At 38.9% G+C, this 26701-nt stretch overlaps 1 protein-coding gene across 1 annotated transcript; it reads right to left on the bottom strand.

The window, feature by feature from the left end:
• Window positions 1-972: 972 nt before the first annotated feature.
• LOC150041518 (uncharacterized) lies at window positions 973-22838 on the bottom strand. Its single transcript, XM_090327168.1, has 7 exons — window positions 22643-22838; window positions 21168-21307; window positions 12600-12738; window positions 10496-10603; window positions 9851-9956; window positions 5497-5574; window positions 973-1154 (listed from the first exon to the last, which is right to left on the bottom strand). Exons 1-7 carry the CDS (start codon window positions 22739-22741, stop codon window positions 973-975), a joined length of 852 nt encoding a protein of 283 aa, XP_090183294.1. The 5' UTR covers window positions 22742-22838.
• Between the last annotated feature and the right edge of the window lie 3863 nt (window positions 22839-26701).

The raw sequence follows: 26701 nt of genomic DNA on the forward strand, positions 1-26701 counted from the left end.
AGCTTTTTCTATGTATGTGGTACTGAGGAATTGAACCCAGGGCTTCCTGCGTGCTAGGGGAGTACTCTACCACTAAGCTATGGTCCTAGTCCCTTGTTCCAGATTTGACACTACCTTCCTCTAGTCTCTTTTTTTTCTATCAGCTGTCTTATACACTGCAAGGAGATTCTCTTTTCAGATGTCAAATAAATCATTTTTTACAACTCTATTAAAAAATCCTTCAGTGGCTCCCGAATACTGATAAAATCAATTTATATATCACAATGTATACAGGTGCTGGCTTTAGCAATTTACCTTTACAGTCTCATCTCTATTTCCTTGGCTGTGCTGGCTCACACCTCCAACATTTTACTTACACTTTCAATTTAGCTACAATATTGCTTTACTATATCCTCACATCTATTGATCTGGAAAATTTCCACTTATGTTTTCAAAGCTTAAATCAATTAAACCTTCAATAAATCCCTTTCAATCTCTCTTGGCAGGACTATTCTCTAAATCTCCTCATTTCCCATTGCATTTTGTACAAAGTGAACCTCACCTCTTATTTGATTGTGAAGACTTGTTTATGTGTGCTTGATCTTAGAAGGAACTATGTTTTTTTTATTGTTGGGTGATGTATAGTGTGGTTATAGTTATATTCGTCAGGTAGTGAGTATATTACTTCTGAACATTGTTACACTTTCACGTTTTTCTCTCCCTTTCCTTCTCCCATTCCTGTTTGTTTCCTCTTTGTATCCTACATCACCCACCTTTCCTCTTCCTAGCTGAGCTGAAGACCTAGTTTACAATAGATTTTTCAGTAAGTGTTAGTTATCACCTCATCATCCCATATTTAAATTGTTTCTGTTAAGCTTTATGGTACATTGAGCATGAAGTTGACCTAGCACCTTCTTTATCAGGGAGAAAGCTAAGATCTTAATGTAGGATCACATTATCTCCAATCAGTCAGTACCAAACCAATGAAAGGACCTATCGATAGAGATAAAGTCTGTCTACACAAATTAATGACCAATACAAAACAACTGAAACATAATATTCTACCTGTAGTTCTCTGGTATTATTCTGTGAAGCCGATATATATGGAAATGTCAAGAAGCCTGGTGATTTTTTAAGAGCAGTATTGGTGCTACCTTTAATTGGTGGAATGGATCCTAGAAACAAATCAAAGGGAAACGATACAATTTTAGAACAACTTTTGGAGTTGTAATTAAAGTACAATGTACTCTCAATATTCAAAATGTAAGTCATGTTCAGTTTTGACATATGCATAATAAGCTCATGAAATAATCCCCACAATCAAGATAAATTCTCTTGTCACAATCAGGATGACAAATTTTCTTATCACTGTCAAAGCGTTTCTTGTTATGCCTTAGAATTTACCCCTCTCCCAGGAAACCACTGATGCTACTGCCTAAAGTTATTTCCCACTCTCAGAAACTTTATATAAATGGAAGAAAATAGTATGAGCCCTTTTTTTTGGATTGGCTGCTTTCATTGAGTATTATTTTGAGATTTCTTGCTTGTGGTGTCTGTATTAAAATAACTTTTTTTTATTTCTATGAACTAAGTCAGGCATGTGCCACTTTATGCATTTACCAATTGAAGAGTATTATTATTTCAAAATTTGGGTGGTTATAAATAATGCTGTGATGAACACTGATATACAAATATGAAAAGGGATATATATATATACATACATATATGTTTACTTTTTCAAGGCACATGTCCAGTTTTAAAATGCTAGATCATATGGTAGATGTAAGTTTAACTTAAATGTACCAAACTCTTCTACAATATTTATAATATCTCACATTCCCACCAATAGTGTGGAGGAATTATAATTGTTCCATGTCTGTGTAAATAATATGAATAGTTAAATTTAAGCCACTGGTGAATGTGAACAGGGTTTCACATTTTGGTTTAATTTGGATTTCCTGATAACAATGACTATCAGCTTTACATGTGTTTATATGCCATTTGTGGATGTCTTCTACAATAAAATGCTCATGCCTTTTCCCCATTTTTATGGTATTTATTATCTATAGAAAGACACCTGCAGATATTCTCTCATATAGATTGTATGTTTTCTGTTTTATGTCTTTTTACAATGAGCATGCCTTCAAGATGTAGGTCTTGAGACCCATATTTCCTGTGCTTGCTTTTAGTGCATGGCAACATGTATTAGCCATCATACCACAGGGTTATTGCCTCAATATTTCATATAATGTGCTTCCTTGTGATTTCTTATGTGCTCTTTGACTTAGTTTATATGTGCATATTGTTTGGGGGTAGGGCTAGTGGTGAGAAGATTAGAATTCGCAACATGAAGAATGCCACAATAAATTCCAAGGTAATATTTTGCATCTGTAGTGACAAAATAGGATGATGCAGCAAGATAGCCAGGCTGGTGAGGTGTGGTTTGCTAGAATTATCATTAAGATCTTGCTTAAGGAAAACTTAGAAAATCCTTCCACCATGTCTGGTCCCCAGAAGCTCATGAGTTGAAAACACTTGGTCCCTAACGAATGGCACTATTGGAAGGTGGTGGAAATTTTAGTGCATGGGAATGAGTCAGAGGATGTAAGATCACTGGGGACATGTCAATGAGAGGCCAGGACCCCTCCTCTTATTTTGCTTCCTGGCTATGACAAACTGTTTGCCTACACATTTCTGCCATGATGTACTTTGTCACCACACACTCAAAGAAATGGGGCCAATGTACACTATGATCTCTGAAATCTCAAGGGAAAATAAATCTGCTATCTTTTAAGGCTGTTCACTTCAGATATTTTTTTTGTCAGAGTAGCAGAAAGCTAATACATCTAAGTGTACTAGAGATACACTTGCTCACACCTAAAAGTTATTTTTGGATGAGAAAGAGGGAGCTATGACTTAGGTAACGTTGTTAAAGGAATGCCATTCATTTACTAGTGCAGAGGTGGTGGGAAGATGAAAGCACGATGGGAAAGTCTAGAGAGCAAAGAAATAAATTGGCACTGGGCACCGATGGCTCTTGCGTGTAATGCTAGCTAGTCAGGAGGCTGAGATCTGAGGATCACAGTTCAAAGCCAATCCAGGCAGGGAAGTCCCTGAGATTCTTAACTCTAATTAATTACAGAAAAAGCCAGAAGTGGCACTGTGGCTCCAGTGGTAGCCTTGAGCAAAAGGAGTTCATGGACAGATTTCAAGTCCCAGGACCAGCAAAAAAAAAAAAAAAGAAAAACAAAATTAGATTTTTTTTTGTCTGCCTTACTTTGGGCTTTGGTTACTTTAGATAAGTAACACCAATGAGGTAAAGCAAATGAACTATTGTTCTGCTATGGTTAGAACTATAGGTTACCTCCCACCCGTGCCTCATTCTCACCTACAGCAAATTCTAGCAACTTTGCAGTATTGGGTAGTTAGGCATAGAAAGATTCAGAGGCTTTGCTTTCTGAAGCCATTCTTAGGAAATAGACATGGCCCAGACAGTACTGAATGTCACTTAGGAGCATTCCAAGTGTAGACACTCTTGGGGAGGAGGGAGAGAAGGAATTGTGCTATGGGGGCAGCCATACAGAATTAGAAGGGGATGGGAAAGACAGAGGGCTCTACTAAGCTAAGGGAAGACCAGAGTATGAGTCTTTCAACAATGAATGACAACAGGCCAAGGGCTTTCAGAATGGAGACATGAGGCGTCTCTGAAGATGGAGTCAGAGGGTATTTGATCTACACACCCTGTCTTCATGAAGTCCATTGTTTTCCCACTTTTTAACATGAATAGGAAGTACCTGGAAATTTTGTTAAGATGAAGGTTCTAAGTCAGTAGGCCTCTGGTGAGGCCTAAGAATATGCATTTCTAGTAATTTGCTATGTGATGAACATGTGGTCAACCCTTAAAGGAATACGATCACAGGCCACTTCTTGGATCTGGCCTTAGTAAAGAAGTAGAAAGACAGGGAAACCCCAAGAAAGTCTGAGCTATTTGGCCATGGAATCTAGGGGCAAGTTAGAAGTTCAATGAGAGAGTTCATAAGCAAAAGGAAAGAACACTTTTACATGTTAAATAATATCGGTTCTATGTGTGTTGAGAAGTAAACTGAAATGGTAAAATGACAACAGGAACTACTCGGGTGAGCTTTGCTGAAAGAGCAGGGAAACAAGAATAGGTAACACTTCAGTGCTGCAGAAAACAAAAAGAGGCAAATAGCCAGGTGCCAGTGCATAATGCCTGTAATCCTACAAACTCAGGAGGCTGAGATCTGAGGATCACAGTTTGAAGCCAGCAGGGCAGGAAAGTCTGTGACACTCTTATCTCCAGAAAATTGTCAACATGATGGAAATGGAGATATGGCTTAAGTGGTAGAGCACCAGCCTTGAGCCAAAATGCTTGTGTACAGCATACACGTCCTGAGTTGAAGCCCTAGAATCAGCACAAAAAATGTGACAAATGGAGCCAGGAGTTTGGCCTAGTGGTAGAGTGCTTGCCTAGCATGCACAAAGACCCAGGTTGGATTCCTCAATACTACATACATAGAGAAAGCTGGAAGTGGTACCGTGGGTCAAGTGGTGGAGTGCTAGCCTTGAGAAAGCCCAAGGACAGTGCTCAGGCCCTGAGTTCAAGCCCCAGGACTGGCAAAAAAAAGTTGCCAAATCAATTTCCTTCTGCCACTGAAGTGATGTAAGTTACTGTAAGTTTAAAATTCTCAAAGCTAAAAAAGGCTGGGATTCTGAGAAAGAACAATGATATCTTGTTTCTTATGATGCTTCTAAGGCCAGAGATAATAGAACCATCAATGGCACCTCCAGGGAGCAATGGCTCATTCCTTCTGTAGAACAAAGGAGATGCATTTACAAAGTTCCCTAGGAGGGGCTGGGAATGTAGCTTAGTGGTAGAATGCTTGCCTGGCATGTGCTTGCCTAATTTGATTGCTCAGCACCACACAAACAGAGAAGGCCTGACACCACACAAACAGAGAAGGCCTGAAGTGGTGCTGTGGTTCATGTGTTAGAGTGCTTGCCTTGAGCAAAAAAAAAAAAAAAAAAAAAAAAGCTAAGGGAAGACTGCTCAGGCTCTGAGTTGAAGCCCTAAGACTGGCACCACTCATGAACAAAAACAAAAACAAAAACAAAAACAAGAAAGCTCTCTAACAGGCAGAACTACTGGCAGTAGTAGCTAATGAGGAGTAGACTGAAGAATTCCTTCAGCATCTTAATGGAAAGAGCAAAGTAAAGACGAGATTGGGAGGAGTGAGATGAGAAAGTGTAGGGACACATATCTGGGTTTGAAACTATGTTGGGAGGGTTGTCTGCTGCAAAATATGGGAGTCTGGAGAGAATAACACTACTTGAGTAATTAGGAGGTCTAATTCAGGGGACAACAGACATAAGTATTATCCTAAATCTATCATTTGGTAGAAGAGGACAGATGATTTGTCTGCATTATAAACAGGAGAGATTAGTATCAAATTCAGTATTTCCATAAATTTCTAATATCTAATCATAATCAATTACGTTTTGTTTCCGGGTATCCTTGATAGGTCTTCTGGTCATTGGTGATGTAACACTTACTCTTTGCATTTGAAGTAGAAGCTTAAAAGAAACCAACAAAAAATACATATTTTTACCAATAGTGATGACAAATTACCTCAGGTCAGACTACTTATGTTAAGAGGAGAATCATCAATCAGTCTCTATATATGGCTGTGGGAAGAATTGGAAAGGACAGACAAAGGGTTCCCAGTGGAGAGAATTTTGTAGTCCAGTGGCTATAGGGAAACATCTGCATATATTACTGATCGCCACAAATGAAGCAGGATGGTTCTGCCATTAGTAGAGGTCATGGATGGTACTAAACATTGTAATACACACATACAAACACAAGCACACACACACACACACACACACGCACACACACACACACACACACACAGACACACACACACACTATGCTTCCCACAAACAAAGGATTATGGGGCTCTAAACTTCAATAGGGCCAAGATTAAGAGACAGGATAGAAAGATGTAATGAGAATAAACGATGATGACATTTGTAGTATTCTGTGTACTTAAAGCAATAATTCAGCTCTAAATAGAACTATCTTTGAGGAGAATAGAAAAACTTCATTCTGCTCAAAGAGAACAGGTCTTTTTTTTTCTCTGTATAGGGTGTAGACCAGAGTATTGGTTGTATCAAAGATACTCCAGGCCAGAGGGCAATGATGATTCTTAATTGCACTTCACAGCCCGGAAGAAGCAATTCCATACAGAGACCACATCTGGAGAAAAGGCAATTACAGTTCCTGTTTGGAGTTTTTCAGTCCTGGAGATGGAACCCAGGGCTTTGCATATGCGAGACAAGTGCTCTACTACTGAGCCACATCCTGAGACCACACAGCTTGTTTTTAGCCATTTAAATAGAAAAAAGAAAGGATTCTAAATTGCCTGTGTGCTAATTAGATTTTCACTGAGTTTGCAAGATGCATGTTCCAGTGTATGCATGATGGTACATAAATAGCATAAGTCAATTTCATATATGAAATAGGTGTCCTGTCTTCTGCCACCTCTGTAATACTGAGAACTTAAGTTCAGGTCTATCTGCTCTTGCAAAAGGATTTGAAGTGACCACAATGTCAGATGTCTAACTGAAACTTGGCTACTAGAAGTAGAAGTGAACAGATGTCAGTGGTGGGAAAAGAAAAGAGCTGATGGGACCTAGCATCCCAGGCAAGAGGCACCAGCCTCCTCATTCATTCCACCTCCAGCTTTTTTTGGTGGTTAATTGGAGATAAAATTCTCACTTTCCTGCCCTGGCTGGCTGTGAACCTTGACCTTCAGATTTCAGTCTCCTGAATATAGCTAAGATTAGACTGTCTTACCTGGGCTGGCTTTGAACTGTGATCCTGAGATCACAGCTTCATTAGTAGTTAGGATTATAGGTGTGAGCCAACCACCAGTGCCTAACTTTTCCCCTTAATTTTTAACTTCAAATACTCTTGATACTCTAATTACTTTGGGTCTTGCCCTCACCTCAGGCTCCAAGTTCTTTCCCTTTTCTATTTCTAACTCTGTCTCAAAAAAATCTCTCTCTTTCACTCTCTAAGATACATACTTATAAAACACAAAACAACAAACCACCAACTGTTAAGTTGTGTATCTTTCTAGCTATCTGATTTATGTGTCTCTCCCTGCAAAAGCATTATAATTTCCTATAAACTTGTTTTTAAACTGTCCTTTCAAATATTAATATTTCTTTTTTCTTTTTTTTGAGCCATTTTAAAGTTAATTTCATTATATTTAGGGGCACGTGTTCACTTTCTTTAATTTGCTCCCACTTCTTTCTCTTTCTGTCTTCAACTGTGTGTATTCGCTCATTTCTCAATTATACATCAGACTACTTTTAAATTCTTTTGTTATCGTCTTCTCTCTTCTCTCTCCTGTCCTTTCTTTTCTCCCCTCCTTTCCCTATGTCCTGCCCCTATATCCCTATATTCTGTCTGTATTTTTCCTTGTTTCCTTTTCACTTTCATAATTTTCCTCTTTTTCTCTTTTACTTTCGTATGCCTCATTTTCCTTTTCTGTTGTTTCCTTATTCTACCTTTTATCCTTTTGTTCTCCTTCCTTTCAATTCAATTTACATGTGCTTTTTGTTTCTTATTGGTTCCTCTTCTTGAATTTTATTTTTCTTTTAACTTTCTATTAAAAGAACTTTGTTACTTCCTGCAGATTTTAAAAAGTTTATTCTATCATTCATATTTATTTTTTACTAAATTTTAAATTTCTTTTCCTGTTTTTCATAATGTATTCTATGTCATTTTATTCCTCATTCCTTTTAAAATACTTTTATTTTTCATTATCCTATCTTCTCTCCCCTCTCTTCCCTTTATCTTTCCTTTCTTGGCCTCTACTTCCTTCCCTTCCTCATTGCTTCTTCTCTTCCCTCCTTTTTTTTTTTTTTACACTTCTTGCCTCTTATTATTTTGGCTTCCTCCCCTCCCTCCAATTCTCTGTAGCTTGATCCTATGATTTGCCTCTTCTTTGCCCACCTGCTTTCATGACCTTTTTCACTTCCCATCCTCATTCTAGCTATTCCTCTTTCTGTACCTCCGTTCCTCTTTCCCTTTTAACATTTACCTTCCATTTTCCCTGTCCCTTCCTCCTTTATTCTCTCTCAGCTTATTGGCACTCCTCTGTCTCTCCCTCCCTCCCTCCCTCCCTCCCTCTCTCTCTCTCTCTCTCTCTCTCTCTCTCTCTCTCTCTCTCTCTCTCTCTCTCTCTCTCTCGCTCTCTCTCTTTCTCTCTCTCTCCCTGTCATAGGGCTTGGGCACTGTCCATGTACTCTTCAGTTCAAGGCTAGTGCTCTACCACCTTGAGCCACAGCATCGCTTCTGGTTTTCTGGTGGTTAATTGGATATGTGTCTCATGGACTTTCCTGCCTGGGCTGGCTTTGAACTGTGATCCTCAGGTCTCAGCCTCTTGAGTAGCTAGGATTATAGACGTGAGCCACCAGCACCTGGCTTGGCTCCTATTTCTTAAGTTCTTGGGTTTCCTTCTGTGACTCATTATAGCTGTGTTGTTCTTATTCTTCCACCCTCCACTCAACTTTTTGTTTCTAGTTTCTTTTTTTCCATTGTCCTTCCTTTCTTATTCAGAGCTAATTATGAATGCTATGTTCTCCTCTTCTGCTTCTGCTCAAATATTTTCACATTTATTGTCTCTTCATTTTATTCTTTCTTTTCGTACCATCTTTCCTATTTCCTTATTTATTGCTTTTTGTTCTTACCATTTCCCCCTATTTCTTGCTTTTTGTAATATTAATGACTTCTGTTTTTTTATGTCCACAACCCTTTTAATCTTTTTCTCACTAGCTTGTTCTCTGTATTTTGCATACTATCTTCTTTTTTCTATGTCTTAGTTATTTCTCTTTGTCTCAGTCTATTTTATGTAATTTTTCATGCTGTTTCCTTTTTTTAAACGTTTCTTCTGGGGACTAGGAGTGTGGCCTCGCATAGTAGAGGGCTTGCCTAGCACGCATGAAACCCTGGATTTGATTCTTCCATACCACATTCATAGAAAAAACTGGAAGTGGTACTATAGCTTAAGTAGTAGAAGGCTAGCCTTGAGAAAGCTCAAGGACAATACCCAGGCCTGGAATTCAAGCCCCAGGACTGGAAAGAAAGATTTAATTAAACAATTTCCCTTCCTTCCTTTCTTTGTGCAGGTCCTGGGGCTTGAAATCTGGGCTTAGGTACTGTCATTGAACTTTTCTGTTCAAGGCTATCACTCTACCACTTGAGGCACAGATCCACTTCTGGCTTTTTTGGTGTTAAAGATAAATGTTTCATCAACTTTCCTGACCAAGATGGCTTCAGACTGCAATCCTCAGATCTCAGCCTCTTTAGTTGTTAGGATTATAGGTGAGAGCCACAGGTATCCTGCATCTTCCTTCCCTCCTCCTTCCTATTTTTGATTGTTTTGTAATTTTGTTTGCTAAATATTAGCTATACGCCTCACTTTTTTCTGTCTCCCTGTGCCTCCTTCTTAACTGTTTTGCATACTGTTTCTTGTTGTCTCCTTTTAAAACTCAATGTATAAACCACTTTATAAGAGCAATGAATTTGTTATTACTATAATGTGTATCACATGTACCCATAGAGATGTATGTAAGTCATTTACAATTAGTTCTTTAAGTAGGAAGTACCTTGCAGAGTGTCTGGCAAAGATTGTATGAGCTCTTAAAACTTACTTTGGGCAAGGGCTTTGTGCCTTTGTCAAGTATGCTTAAAGTGGTTTTACAAAAACACTCATATTTAATGGATAGATATGCATCTTTCACTTAGCTCCATTGTCTTTTATTGTTTCTCTCTTACCTTGTTCATTTTTTCCTTTTGTCTCTGCTGTTGCTTGTCTTTTAGATTCTCTGCTTTGGGTCTTTTTTGAATAGTAAGCTTTCTTTTTCTGTTGAAATGCTAATTTCTAAAATATTTTAAAAATATTTATAAACATAGTTAATGTATTTGAAGTATAAAATACCTAATTGTCACTAGAAATGTAAAACCAAAATCCCCATAATACCTAAGTTTTGTTTGTTTGTCAGTTGTGAATCTTGAACTCAGGGCCTGGGCACTGTCCTATTCTCTTTTGTTCAAGGGTAGCATTTTACCACTTCGAATAAGTGTTCCACATACACTTTTTGAGTGGGTAATGGGAGATAAGACTCTCACAGGGACTTTCCTGCCTGGACGGGCTTCGATCCATGATTCTCAGATCTCATCTTCCTCAGAAGCTGGGATTACGGGCATGAGCACCGATGCCTGGCAATAATTTTAATTTTGTCACTTTTTGGAGATAGTTTATATTTTAGGCCAGTCCTTGAAGTAAAAATTCAAGCCAGACCAGGTCTCTCAAAAATAATTACTGTTGTAGATTTAGGATGCTTTTGACAATTCACATTCTAAAAGTAGCAAATGTGACAAAAGCTTTTCCTCAAATAGCCCAAGTAAAAGCTTACCTACCTTTTGATTCAGTTCTTTTTGGAGTTTCCGCTGTTCTTCAAGTTTTTTTTCTCTTCTAATGTCCTCCCTAATCTTGTTCAAAATGACCATATCCTTCTTCTTCCATTCCTAAGGAACACATTGCTACAGTGGTCATCATAGCTCTCTTTCATAAAAATTTTTTTTGCCAGTCCTAGGCTTGAGCTCAGGGCCTGAACACTGTCCTTGGGCTTTCTCAAGGCTAGAACTCTACCACTTGAGCCACAGCACCACTTTCAACTTTTTTTCTATGTATGTGGTACTGAGGAATCGAATCTGGGTCTTTGTGTAGGCTAGGCAAGCACTCTACCACTAGGCCAAACTCCCGGCCCCATAAAACTTTTTAAATAGAGCAAATAACTAGCCTATTAAAAGCCAGTTTAAGTATAAAAGAAAATCTATGGGCTTTAATATTTTAATCCATTCAATATATGTAATTTAATTCAATTTGTATATTAAAATATTATATTTTGATATGTAATATTGGAAGATTATTCACAGGACCTTTTTAATCCTGTCATCTGCCCTAAATCTTGCAAGTTCAGTGAATAAGTCATATTTACTTAAAATATTTTTGTGCAGGTTCTGGGGCTTGAACTCAAGGCTTGAATGCTGTTCCTGAGCTTTTGTGCTCAAGGTTCATGTCCTACCACTTGAGCCAGAGCTCTATTTCTGGATTTTTGGTAGTTAATTGGAGATAAGAGTCTCGGAGACTTCCCTGCCTGGGTTGACTTTGAACCACAGTCTTCATATCTCACCTTCCTGAGTAGCTAGGGCTACATACATGAGCCATCAGTGCCCTGCTCTGAGAAATATTTTAATTAAGACAATGATTTACATTGTCTTTTGAATGTGCTTCCTTTTCTGCATGTTATGGGGAATATGTTGGTGGAAGCAATAAAAGGCCACAGGAAAGAAATTATTTTGGGATTTTTGCTTATTCAAGAAAAAGCTTCCCTCAAATATTGTCGGAGACATTCTCCCCCTCCCTGAATTCTTAGCGTAAGAATGTGCCTGCATAGTTCCTTGCCCTAAGGTCACTAAGCAACTCATGCCTGCTTGTATTGATATGTAAACATCCTACCACCTGACCTCCTACCCTGAGCAGTACCCCAACCCCCTCTTGCCTCTCCTCAAGAGGCATATAAAATCCTGTGTGAAAATAAAATTCGCAGCTTGATCAGAATGCTTGTCTTGCTGCCTTCTTCGTGTCTCCTGTCCCTTTCATTCCTCCCTCTAGGTTCTTGGCCCTAGTTGACGTCCCGCCAGACGGGACAAAATATGGATTTAAAAGCATACTAGACTGGGTGCTGAAAAGTCCCACCTGTAATCCTAGCTAATCAGGAGTCTGAGATCTGAGGGTCATATTTCAAATCCAGCCCTGGCAAGAAAGTCTGAGATTCTTTTCCCCAATTAACCACCAGAAAACTGGAACTGGAGGTGTGGTACAAAGTGTTAGAGTGCTATCCTTGAACAAAAAAGCTCTGGAATAGCTCCCACATCCTGAGTTCAAGACTCAAGATACTCTTTCCGCCAAAAAACATACTAGGAGGATTTTTTCTTTTACACTCAGAGAACACACCATATACAATTTACTACTTTTTTAGTTTGTTTTAACATGTAAACAATTGCCTTGCCTAAATTTGGGGTTATTTTTTCACTACAATTAAAAAACTTTAAAGAGGGCTGGGAGTTTGGACTAATGGTAGAGTGATTGCCTAGAATGCACAAAGACCCAGGTTCGATTGCTCAGTACCATATACATAGAAAAAAGCTGGAAGTAATGGTGTGGCTAAAGTGGCAGAACAATAGCCTTGAGAAAAAAAGCCCAAGGACAATGCTCAGGGCCTTAATTCAAGCCCCAGGCAAAAACCAAACAAACAAAAACTTTGAAGAGTAGGTGAAGTATGACTGTAATGTAAGGGCTATTTAGCTTCTGCTATATAGCTATCTGATTGTTGGGATAAAGTATTAACAATGGTTTGCATTTTGGACTGAAATATCTTTAGGTAATAGAGTATTAAAAGTATTTATGAATAAATCTACCATATTAAATTTCCTTCTGATATTTAAAATCTGTCATCACCTCCTCAATTTGTTTAAACAGTGCTCGTTTGTTTCTTGGACAGTCTAGGTGTTCTTGATCTTTCTTCATATATAATATGCTCCTTCTTTCTGGTACTTCATTCATTTTGTCCAATTCGTTGTAAAGCATAGCTAAATATCTAGGAAGAGTAAAATTAAATATGAAGGTTAATTGGAAATTTCCTTCAAGTTGTTTATTTTTATTATCTTTTTTTGCCTTTCCTGACTTGAACTTGGGGCCTGAGCACTGTCCTTGGACTTTCTCAAGGCTAGAGCTCTACCACTTGATCCACAGCACCATTTCTGGCATTTTGTATGTATGTAGTACTGAGGAATTGAACCTGGGTTTTCCTGTATGCTAGGAAAGCACTCTACCACTAACCCAAACTTCAGGCCTCTTTTAGCATCTTTAAGCAGTTCTATAAAAGGGGTTTCAATTCAACATTTCATTTTATAAAATATGCATCTTGATCACTGTCACCTCTTTTATTTATTTATTTTACTTTTGTTTTAAATTTTTATTTTGTCAGTCCTGGGGCTTGAACTCAGAGCCTGGGCCCTGTGTTTGGTCACTTTTTGCTCAAGGCTAGTGCTCTGCAACTTGAGCCACAGCACTACTTCTGCCTTTTTCTATGTATGTGGTACCGAGGAATTGAACCCAAGGCTTTGCAAATATTAGGTGAGTACTCTACCACTAGGCTAAGCTCCCGGCCCCTTTTCATGATATTCCCAAATGACCCAATTAGTTTTGTGATTCCCTCTACCCTATATTATAGGCAACTAAGGGTTATTAATGGGCATTCAAACTAGTCTGACCAACCCCCAATTCATGCCCATTTTTCTTAGTTTTATTAATTTTTTTAGTCACAGTTGTACAATTCCCTATTCCTGTGGCTCAGACAATGCCAAAAAGCATTTCACACAGAAATTATTCTTAATTTTTGAGAACACAATTTTCCAAAGATAGAGCTTTAAAAAAACTCCAGGTTAGAATGCCCTTAAAAATAATTGAATAATTTCTCACATGAAGAGGCCTGAAAACAATGAGTCTAGGATTCTGGTAGATGAATATTCATTATGTCACACCATGAGGTGAATACATGGATTATACAGGCTGGGCAATTGGAGATGGCCTCAACTTCTGATAAAGGGAAAGAAGGGACTATAACTCATCCCTTCATCTTCAGAAGGATAGAACTGATGTCTGAAGAGTAATATGTAGTGGTAGCTGAAAGAACATAATAGGTAATGACATATGCTTACATTAGCCTCAGATAAAATCATAACTCTCTTACTTTGACCTTAAAGTAACTTCTTTAAATTCCCCTTTGTTATTCTTCTCCTACTATGTAGCAGATTTTTCCAAGATTACTTGCTTGTATTTTGGATTTCTCCTTCAAGTGTCACTTTTGCTTACTGCTTTGGCTCCATTTCTCAGATGGAAACTTTCCTCTCTAGCTTTGCTACTATAGTTCCCAGTCCCTGTAACCTCTTGATTTACCTTCCTTATTCTCCATGTTGAAGAGCATAAAAGGCTTAAATTATACTTAGCATTTTACTCATTATATGTTAGTGTTTTGTGATATTGTCGCAGCTTTTGGGGGTGCTACAGTGTGTTTTAAAAATTATGTATCAGAGTCAGAAGATAGCGCGGAGACAATAAGGACCCAGTCTACATCTCTCCTACAAAAAGAGAGAATCAGGGAATCCCATGAGCCAACTACCTTAATAAATCCACAACCGGGGCCAGGAGTTTGGCCTAGTGGTAGAGTGCTTGCCTAGCATACACGAAGACCCGGTTCGATTCCTCGGTACCACATACATAGAAGAAAGCTGGAAGTGGTGCTGAGGCTCAAGTGGTAGAGCTCTAGCTTTGAGAAAGTCCAAGGACAGTGCTCAGACCCTGAGCCCAAGCTTAGCACTGGCAAAAAAAAAAAAAAGAAATCCACAACAACAAATTTAAGAAGCAATGGAGAAATACTCAAACTGGAAAAGAAATCCAGATAAAGCTTATATCCACCGATCTCAAAGAATCCGAAACGTGAGGACCCGTTCCCCACCCCTTGCCACCGGCTCCAAGCTGTGAAAGCTGCAGCGGAGGGTGCTGGGCCAGGCCAGGAAGCCCCGAACTCCAGTAACGCCAGCAAGCAGAGGAATCCAGACGCAGAAACCCAAACCCACACAGACTGGGCGCAGACAGCACAGACGGCGGTGGAGACCAGAGGGGAGGCAAACAACCTCCAACACCACAGAGCAACTCACATCTAACACCATCAGTAAGTAGCCCAGCGAGATCCCCAAACCCAAAGGGAAAGCAGAGCTGGTGGTGAGCTACAGAAATTAACCCAGACTCCTCCACCCTATGCAAGAAAGACTGGCAAGTACAGGGGGGCAAGGAATCCAGAATCCTGTCCTTTCCCCCAACAGCCCTCTCCCCCAGGACATTAACTGGAGACTGACAGGCGGGCACAAAGACCCAGCACCCCACCAAAAGGGGGGAGGTGTCCCTGCTCCCACCTACAGCCTCCTCTCCCAGGCCACTGAAACTAGAGACTGAGGGGCGCTGAGACCCTGCCTTCCAACAGTGGTGGGGTGGGCGGGAGTCAACTAGCCAGCATCTAACTGACCCAAACCTAAGTGTGGTGCCCTCCTGCTGGGACTCTCCAGCAAGACAGCACCAAGGGGCCCCCCACCGAGTCACCAAAGCACTGAAACACAGCAGGGAACTGAAGGGCAGACCAGCAGGGGCTGAGCTTTCTCTCTGTGAACCAGAAAGGTGTGGCTCCGCCCTCAGAGCCCACATCTGGCTAGGCCCCGCCCCTGGGAAAAGGGCAGAAACCAATCCGACTGGTTTAGCTGAGAGCTCCCAGAAATTCCCAAACCCCAGGCCCTTGGCTGGACCCTGCCCCAGGGAACAGGGCAAGAAATCTAGCCATGTGCCGGGCTAACTGAGACTGAAGTGCACAACTCAATCCTACGGCCCACTGTGGAGCCACTGGTTGGGCTGAGAGCTAGCGTTGCTTCTGGGAACAGGCTGGACACCCATAAAAGCTGCAAACTCTGACCTAGTCAGCAGCGGAACTAATTTGGCTGAGAACCACACGTATACACAGATTCCCTGAACCGCCAGTCTCAAACGAAGACTGCCACCAACAACCACAGAGCGAACCTACAACAGTCCTCGATGCCTCAGAAAGCGCAACGACAAATTACAACATATATAAATAATCAAAGTCCCACACAAACCCCAAAAGGAAACAAGAGTGTATGGATGAGAGAGATGTCACCATCCCAAGAAATGACATCTGAAGAGACACGAAATATGACTCTATTCAAGGAGATGATTGTGGACATGACTAAAGAGATTAAAGCAGAGTTACAAAAACAATTCCAGGAATATAAGCAGGAAATTACCAAGGAGCTCCTCAAATTCAAAAGAGAAATGGAAGTAAAGATTAATATCCTCTCAGCAGACATGAGCAGCTCAGTGTCCACAATCCAAACAAAAATAGATTCATGAAGCCACAGATTGACTGAGATGGAGAATAGGACATCAGGAACGGAAGATAAAATGCAAGAGCTGGAACAGAGAATCATCAATCTGGAGAAAGCAGTCACAATTCACCAAAGAGAACTCCATGACCTGGCAGATGCAGCCAACAAATCTAATCTTTGTATAATAGGGATCGATGAAGGGGCACAGTACCTTGATAAAGGAATGCAACCCTTATTCACCAAAATCATAGCAGAGAACGTCCCCAACCTCAAAAGGGAAATTACTCACATTATCGAAGGTTTCAGGACTCCAAACAGGCAAGATCCTGGAAGGAACTCATCTAGACACATTATAGTAAAAACACTAGACCCGAATACCAAGGAGCTGATTTTAAATGCTGCAAAAACAAAGAAAGAGCTATACTATAACGGAAAAAATCAGAATAAATGCAGACCTCTCCACACAAACCCTAAACGCAAGAAAAGCTTGGAAAAACATCATTCATGTCCTGAAGACCAACAACTGCCAACCCAGACTGATATATCCAGCAAAACTAGCATTTACGTTTGAGGGAGAAACAAGAATGTTTCACTCCAAAGAGAAGCTGTATGAATACATGCACACTAAACCAGCATTACGAAGTTATTAAATAATCAAGAACAAATTGCAGAATATCAAGAACACCCATCAAGAAGTAATTATCTATAAATCACTAAACACAAAAGGGGAAAAAAGAGAGAGAAAGAAACTTAGAAGTAAAAATAAATCATGACCAAGGACACTGACCACTTCTCCATAATTTCCCTAAATGTGAACGGGCTGAACAATCCAATCAAAAGACACAGAGCAGCAGAGTGGATTAAGAAGACTCATCCATATGTTGCCTCCAAGAGACTCACCTCTCTGCCAAAGACAGAAACAAATTCCAAGTGAAAGGATGGAAATGAATTTTCCACTCCAATGCACCATGCAAAAAAGCAGGAGTAGCAATCTTAATCTCCGACAAAATTAACTTCTCAGTAAAACCAGTGCATAAAGATAAACACGGCCACTACATATTAGTAAAGGGTACAATCCATACTCAGAATATTACAGTTATAAACATTTACTCCCCCAACATGGGAGCACCCAAATATGTCAGGCAAACTCTTTTAGAATTACAGAACAAGATAGACTCAAACACAATCATAGTGGGAGACTTCAATACGCCACTCTCACCAAATGACAGGTCAACTCAACAAAAGTTAAGCAAAGATACCACCGACCTAAACAAAACCATGGCACAGCTGGGCTTAACAGATATACACAGAGTCTTCCATCCAACGGTGAAACTATACATTTTTCTCAGCAGCACATGGAACACACTCCAAAATAGATCATATAATAGTTCATACAGAAAACTTAAGCAGATACAAGAGGACTGATACAATCCCATGAATTCTATCAGATCACAGTAGAGTCAGACTAGTTCTGAACAATGCAGTAAAGTTAAAAAAACATTCAAACATGGGGGCCGGGAGTTTGGCATAGTGGTAGAGTGCTTGCCTAGCATGCCTAAAGACCCAGGTTCGATTCCTCGGTACCCCACATACATATCAAAAAGCCGGAAGTGGTGCTGAGGCTCAAGTGGAAGAGTGCTAGCCTTGAGAAAGTCCAAGGACAGTTTTCAAGCCCTGAGCCCCCCCAAAACAAACAAACAAACAAACAAACAAAAACATTCAAACACTTGGAAGCTGAACATCACACATCTGAATAACTCCTGGGTTACAGATCAGATCAAAGAAGAAATTCAAAACTTCCTTGAATGTAATGACAATCAAGAGACATCACAAAAGAATTTATGGGACACAGCAAAGGCAGTTCTAAGGGGCATATTTATTGCACTAGGAGCCCATATTAAAAAGGCAGAAGAAGAGCATGTAAATAACCTAAAAAAGAAATTGAAACACTTAGAGGAGCAAGAAAAAGTTAATTCTACAACAACTAGAAGGACAGAAATAGCAAAAGTAAAATCAGAAATATCAGAGATTGAAATAAGATCCACTATACACAAAACTAACGAATCAAAAAGTTGGTTCTTTGAAAAAGTCAACAAAATAGACAGACCCCAGGCAAGATTAATCAAAAAAAGGAGAGGGGAGACTCAAACAAGATTATAGACCCCACGGGAACAATCACAACCGAAAGCCAAGACATTCAGTCCATTATGAATAAGTACTACCAGGGCCTATATTCAAAGAAACAAGAAAAAATAGTAGAAATGGATGATTTCTTAAATAAATATAGGCTGCCCACATTGAACAATGAAGAGGTAAACAAATTGAACAATCCAATTTCATACAATGAAACTGTGGAAGCAATCAGGGAAATGCCAACCAAGACGTTTAAAGATGAAGTAACACCTATTCTCTTGAAACTCTTCCGAGAAATAGAAGCAGAAGGAGCAATACCAAACTCATTTTGTGAAGCTAATATTACTCTCATCCCCAAACCAGGGAAAGACCCAACAAAAAAAGAAAACTACAGACCTATCCTATCCCTCTAATGAACATAGATGCAAAATTCCTCAATAAAATACTAGCCAACAGAATCCAGAAACAAATTTAAAAAATTGTTCACTACGATCAAGTAGGCTTCATCCCACAGATGCAAGGCTGGTTTAACATTCACAAACCAGTCAATGTAAAACATTACATCAATAGAGCTAAGGATAAGAATCATATGATAATTTCTCTGGATGCAGAGAAGGCATTTGACAAAATACAACATCCATTCATGTTGAAAGCACTAGAAAAAATATGAATAAGAGGTAAATTCCTTAAAATAATTAAAGCTGTATATGACAAACCTACAGCCAGTATTATACTAAATGGTGAAAGACTGGAACCATTCACCTTAAAATCAGGAACTAGACAGGGATGCCCACTCTCTCCACTTCTCTTCAATATAGTGCTGGAACACTTAGCCAGAGCAATAAGGCCAGAGAAGGACATCAAAGGGATCCACATAGGGAAAGAAGAAATTAAACTATCCCTATTCGCAGATGACATGATCCTCTACTTGAGTGACCCAATAAGGTCTACTCCCAAACTCCTAGAATTAATAAACCATTGTAACAAAGTGGCAGGATACAAAATTAACCTTCAGAAGGACGCCTTTTTGTACACCAACAATACACAAACAGAAGGCCAAATCAAGAAAATGATCCCATTCGCAATAGCCCCCAAAAGAATAAAATACTTAGGAATTAACTTAACCAAAGATGTAAAGGAATTATTTAATGAAAACTATAAAAGCCTAACAAAAGAAATTAAAGAGGACAACAGGAAATGAAAAGACATCCCATGCTCATGGTTAGGGAGAATCAACACAGTGAAAATGGCTACGCTGCCAAAATTGATATACAAATTCAATGCAATCCCCATCAAAATCCCAAATACATTTCCTGAAATAGATGATATAATCCAAAGGTTCATATGGAATAAGAAAGACCTAGAATAGCCAAAACAATTCTAGGCAAAAAGAGCACTGCTCGTGATATTACAATACCAGATTTCAAACTCTACTATAGAACCATAATAACAAAAACCACATGGTACTGGCACAAAAATAGATGAGAAGATCAATGGAACAGAACAGAAGATTCAGAAATAGAATCACATACATATAGCCAACTTGTATTTGACAAAGGAGCCAAAGATATACAGTGGAACAAACAGTCTATTCAATTATTGGTGCTGGCAAAACTGGGCTGCCACATGCAGAAAAATTAAAATTGACCCTAGCCTTTCACCATGCACAAGCATTAACTCAAAGTGGATCAAAGACCTCAATGTCACACCAGAAACCGTGAAACTGCTACATGATAGAGTAGCAGAGACACTGGAACTCATAGGCACAGGCAAAAGATTCCCAGGGTCACAACAGACTGGAGAGAGACTTGATAAATGGGACTACCTAAAAATAAAGTTTCTGCACAGGTAGAAGCATAGCCACAAAAGTGGAGAGACAGCCAATCAACTGGGAAAAGATATTTACCAATAATACATCAGACAAATGCTTAATATCCAGTATCTACAGGGAACTCAAGGAACTAAAGCCCCCCCCCAAACCCAACAAACCATTCTCTAAATGGGCAAGGGAACTAAAAAGAGACTTATCAAAAGAATAGAGTAAAATGGTAGAAAAGCATATGAGCAAATGTTCATCATCCATGGTCATAAAGGAAATGCTAATATAAAACAACCCTAAGATACCACCTTACTCCAATAAGAATGGCCAAGATTTTGAACTCAGACAATGACAGATGTTCGCGGGGTTGTAGAGAAAAAGGAACCCTACTGCAGTGCTAGTGGAATTGTAATCTAGTTCAGCCACTCTGGAAAGCACTGCGGAGTTTTCTTAAAGAACTGAAAATTGACCTTACCTACTATCCTGCCATACCACTTCTGGGCATCTACTCTGAACATCATAATCCAAGAAATGATAAGGACAACTGCTCAGCTATGTTTATCTCTGCACTATTCACAATAGTCAGGTGATGGAAACAATCCAGATGGCCTACTGCAGATGAATGGATACAAAATATGTGATATATACATATATATATATACGAATTCTACATAGCCTACAGACAAGATAAAATAATGGCATTTGCAGGGAAGTGGATGAATCTAGAGCGAATCATGTTGAGTAGACAAGTCAAGACCAAAGGAGCAAAAGGTACATGATATCCTTAATATGTGGCTATTAGATCCACACAGTACAAGAGCGATGACTCAATATTTGAGTAACAATGCTATGGACATGGTATTGGAAATATAAACACAACTACATAGACATAAAAATCTATGACTCTATAGACATAATGTTTTTTACATAGATTAATATATATCTATGACATTTAAACCCTTAGGCTAATTTTAATTTTGTTCTAAAATCTAAGTGCCAGTTATTGTATATAGAGATTTCATTCTTGAATACTTGTTTGCTAAACATGTCATTTGAAATATGATGTAAAAGTCAATGTTAATAAATTCTTTAATAAAAAATATGTATCAATTTTAAACATGCCTGCGTCTTAAAATCCGGACTTGACTTGGAGTTGTTTGAGTGCCTTCATCTAAAAGCCAATCTTGGAAACGTGCTGCATCACAACTTTTGCAATGTTTCTTTTGTCCAATTAGTCTTTGTAGGTTTTGATCCGTAGTTCTCTGAAAGAGCAGAACTACTAGAGTATTAGAACTTTCTTTTTTCTTTTTTACCCAAGGATAGTACTCTACTACTTTAAACCACAGTAACGCTGCCAATTTTCTGGTGGTTAGTTGGAGATAATAGTCTCCAGGACTTTTCTTCCCCAGACTGGCTTTGAACCATGATCCTCAGATCTCAGCCTCCTGAGTAGATAGGATTAAAGGCATGAGCCACTAGCATCTGGCTAGTCACATTAAAAAAGCTGATTCCTCTTGGTTATTTGATTTATTACCTTAATAGAAAGGCTAACCAGAAAACCCAAAATGGCGCTATGTCTCAAGTGGTAGAGTGCTAACCTTAAGATAAAGAGCTCAGGGACAGTGCCTAGGTTCAGAGTTCAGGTCCCACGACTGACCAAAAAAAAAAGGCTAAAATATTCCAAGAAAATATTCTACAGTGGACCAAATCTTACATAATTTTTCTTAAACTTCCCAACGAAAACTTAAACATTTAACTTGTTCTCTGGATAAAGTTTCATTCAGTCTATTTTTAAGCTAGTAAGAAAATGTCTGTCATTCAGTTTTTTTAAGAAGCATACAATCCACAAAATGCAAAAAATATATACTTATCAAATTGTAACAATTATAACCCTTTCCAGAGAAGAGAATAGCAAAAATATTCTATGGGACTAAGCCTAGTGCATTTGACAATAATTTAAAGGCAATATTTTTATATAATAGCTGTACCACTAGAAAACTGATACCTAAATTAGTAATATGGCTCCTGTCAGAGTAAAAAATTAACTATTACCACACAGTATGTCATTAATATACTGGTCTAATAATGATATTTAACTGCCAAGAATTTATCCTATCAAATTGTATTGTTAAGTTTCATTTTATCTAGTTTTCCTGAAAAGTATGGGAAATCACTTTTAGAGCCAGGAAAAAGCACTATAAATACATCTGGGGTAAAATAAACACACACATAAATCTATGTGTACATTTGTGTGTTTCTCTACATATTCAAAATCCTACGGTAATTATTTACTGTTATTAAAGAAAAATGAACAACTAGAACAACAAGGTGGTTTTTTTTGTCATTCCGGGGCTTATACTCAGGGCCTAGGGTGTCCCTGAACTTCTTTGCTTAAGGCTAGAGCTCTAGCACTTGACCCACAGCTTTTTTGGTGTTTAATTGGAGATAAGAGATTCATGGACTTTGGTGCCCAGGCTGGCTTCAAACCATGAACCTCAGATCTCAGCCTTCTTAACAGAATTAAAGGAGTGAGCCACCGGAGCCCCGGCTCAAACCACAGGTAGAGGAATGGATTAGATAAATAGACCACTACTCACAGTCAGTTTTTGTTCTTTGTTGTTTACATTGCTGGTAGATGCCTGGGAACGGACAGGAGCTTGATCAGCTTCTTGATAATTATAGTGGTTTGGCTCCATGGTTGTCAGCCCCTGGTAGGCCAACTGTAGCTGGTGTTGCTCCTTCCCTCTTCTGACCACCTTTCAGCTTCAGGAGCTGATCAGATCTAGCAGGTAGGCTTTCAGTACCTGGGTAATGCTTGACGTAATAATAATGCAAGGTTCCAAGCTGTTGAGCAGCTGTCTGTAGTTGGCCACGCCTTAGAGAGGCCACACCCCCAAGGCTGGGCGTCACCCCGTAGGCAACGCCCTCAATGGGCAAACAACTTTGCCCAACCCTTAGGGGTTCATCCCTATAAACGGTGTCATCCATTAGTGTCAGGTAGACTGCAGTAGGGAGGAAACAGCGATCTATTGCCTCCCCAAGTACTCGTGGTAGACTCAGCAGCTTCAAAGTGAGGAAAGAGCTTGGAGTTGGTGGTGCACACCTGTAATGGTAGCTACGTGGGAGGCTGAATCTGAGAATTGCAGTTGAAAGCCAGCTCAGGCAGGAAAGTCTGTCATACCCTTTTTGTTTGTTTTTGGTCCTGGAGCTTGACCTCTTGGACTAGGCATTGTCCCTGAGCTCTTCAACACAAAGATAGGGCTCTACCACTTAAGCAACAGTGCCACTTCCGGTTTTCTGGTGGTTGGAGATAAGAGTCTCGCAGATTTTCATACCCAGGATGACTTTGAACCGAGATCCACCAGTGCCTTGTGTGTAAGAGTGTTATGGCCAATTAAATTTTTTTTTAAAAAAACGTCAAAAGTGGAGCTGAGGATCAACAGGTAGGGCACTACTCTTGAGCAAATATGCTCAGACATAGTTCCCAAAACTTGATTTCAAATCCCAGCACTGCCTCACCCCCACCAAAAAAAAAATGCTGGTTAATGTCCAGCAAAATTTGACAGGTTTATTTATAATCATTATAAAGTTGGAATTGTCGAAATTTGTGTTCTGTGAAACATTTTCACTTGCTTTAATGCTCTGCATCCATTCAGGCTCACGCCTGTAATCCTAGCTACTCAGGAGGCTGAGATCTGAGGATCAAGGTTCAAAGCCAGCCCGGGCACAAAAGGACCCGAAACTCTTATCTCCAATTAACCTCTAGAAAATGGGAAGTGGGGCTTAACTCTAGGATAGGGTCCTAGCCTGGAGCTGAAGAGCTCAGGGACAACGACCAGGCCAAGTTCTAGCCCCGGGATCCACAAAAATAATTATTATGAGTTTTTTAATTAGGTCAAATGTCTTCCTGCCTTGTCTTTTTATATCTGTTTTGGGCTGTCTCTTTCACTTTCTCTCTTAGTATTTATGCTTTCAATCTAATAAGTCAACAACTAATAAACTGCTCTATATCAAACACATCTGAATGCTAAGAATGTAACAATGACTAAAATATAGTCAAAGAATTGAAGAGACCAAAAATGTATGCGGGGCAGCCACATGTGGTCTGAAGCCAGCACTTCAAATCCAGCCTGGGCAGCAGAGTCCATGGGACTGTTATCTCCAGTTAACTGTGGAAAAAGCCGGAAGTGGAGCTGTGGCTTGTGCACAGGCCCTGAGTTGAATACTGGGACCAGCACACACACACACACACACACACACACACACACACACACACACACACACACACCCTTAAGTACTCCTGGCAAAATTTCACAGTTCTAGAGAGCTGATTATGTGTTCACAGGTGCTTATTTACAAAATTACTTATACTTTTCTGATTACAAGATCACAAAATAAAAATATTCCACAATTAAAGGTAATTCATATTTATCATAGTACAAAGACTAACTCAACTATATTAACTTTGGCTATATCTATTTAGTAATAAAAACAAAATTATCAAAATAAAGCAAACCTTTTGAAGGAAGGATGATTTTTACAAATATTTTTATTGGCACACATTAATTGTATACGGGAGTTTTATTTTGACATTTCCATGTATGCATACGATGTAGCACCATCAATCTTATCCTCCTCATCATTCTCCCTCAGCTCCTTTTCCTCCTCTTAAAAGAATGTCCATTTGCACAGTTCTGTTTTCATATGTGCATATAAAGTAGTTTGGTCATATTCCCAGGCAGGGTGATATTTTAAAAATAAGAACCAGATAAATCATTTTTATTATTATCTTCAGCCTTTAGAGAAAATATTGAAATTGCTCAAGTTAATATGCTCTGATTTTAAGGTGCCTGTTCACTTGTAACTCATTGCTGGAGTCACTAGAGGGCACACTCCTATCAAAGACAATGTGAAACGAAATCTTAAAACATTGCATCCTTAACAAAAAGAAAAGAGAAGTTTCAAATCAACCTTTAGCCATCCTTTAAAATAGCAACATCTTGGTATTCTTTTTCATTTACTTGTCATTTGCCACGTTACTTTTGGAATAAGAAGATATGGAATTTATTCTTGTTCACAACATGACTGTCAAAATATAGCATTTTCTATTTAAACCCAATTTTTCCCTTGCTCTAGGTGCTAGCAGAGGAGGTTCGGTAGATACTGTCTATAATTTTTCTCACACTTCCACAGATTCAGAATTGTCACAACTCCCTTATATACTTCTTCCTAGATATGCTATCTTTCCTTTGTAGCTATGAGACTGTAACTTGTATAGATTAAATTTTTCATTTGTAATTTTTATTGCTTCATGTAAAAAGATAAAAAATAGTTTCATTGCTAAGCCGGTTCATTCCTAATATAATTCGAAGGTACAATAACTTGCTGGAGCACTTTGACTAATTATCTGTGGCAGACACTTATGCTATGATGACTACTTAGACATAGTGTCAGAGATAGCCCTAGAGATGCCTCCTGGAACCATAGAATTCCCTAAAACATTTGATTTGATTTCCATTAAGGAGTATTAGAATGTGAACTTGTATTAAGGGAAAATGGGTCTACTCAAATGTCAGATTATCTTGCTTTTAGTAGACATCAAAATAATTACTTTTAGTATCTCAGTGCTAAATTTCTTTTGAATTCCATTGGCTAATAATGACAGTTTCTATTTACTGAATGCTTGTAATACCACAAGCATGTTGCATACCTCATCTGAAATAATGACTTTAATATTATTTTCCATTTTATAGATGAGAGGACAGTTGCCTAGAAATCTTAACTGATTTTACTACTTAATTTAGGTTGTAGAATTCTAAGTCAAACTTGTGAACTATAAAACTATATAGCCTTCCCAAATCAGTTGTAATAGGATTCTTTTGTTTTGCCAGTCCTGGGCTTGAGCTCAGGGCCTGAGCACTGTCCTTGGACTTTCTCAAGGCTAGAGCTCTACCACTTGAGCCTCAGCATCACTTCCGGCTTTTTCTATATATGTGGTACCAAGGAATCGAACCAGGGTCTTTGTGCATGCTAGGCAAGCACTTAACCACTAGGCCAAACTCCCAGCCCAATAATAGGATTCTTTTTGCCACCTAATTCAGGCATGTATGCATGTACTTGTGTAAAGTTGTATGGGCAAGTAAGCATAAAAGTGAATGTGAAGCTGGGCACGGTGGCTCATGCCTGTAATCCCAGCTACTCAGGAGGCTGAGATCTGAGGAATCAAGGTTCAAACCAGCCCAGGCACAAAAGAACGTGAAATTCTTTTTTTTTCATTATTGAAGTTTTTCTTTTAAGTCTTGATAATATGGTTTTAAAATTTACCTATATGGGAAAATGTGTAAAATAGATAAGAATAATGAAAACTAACTATGGTGAAAGAGGCTAGCTCTCCCAGATTCTGAAACATAGTCTGAATGTTTTATGATTAAATCATTACCAAACTGTATACAATTAGTCAGGGTACAGAAACAACTTTGAAATAAAACACAGATTATAAATTCAGCTGGAAAGATGGATTAGCTGTATAGCTATACAGGAAAAAATTAATTAGGACAGTCTTCATGCAAAAATGGTTACCATTTTTTAATAATTATTTGCCGATCTTTAAAAATTGTCAAATAAAAAATACAGATTAGTGAGGGGCAGGAGAAATT

The sequence above is a fragment of the Megascapheus bottae genome, chromosome X, assembly GCF_031878675.1.
Source record: "Megascapheus bottae isolate mThoBot1 chromosome X, mThoBot2.hap1, whole genome shotgun sequence".
NCBI classification, from domain to species: Eukaryota; Metazoa; Chordata; class Mammalia; order Rodentia; family Geomyidae; genus Megascapheus; species Megascapheus bottae.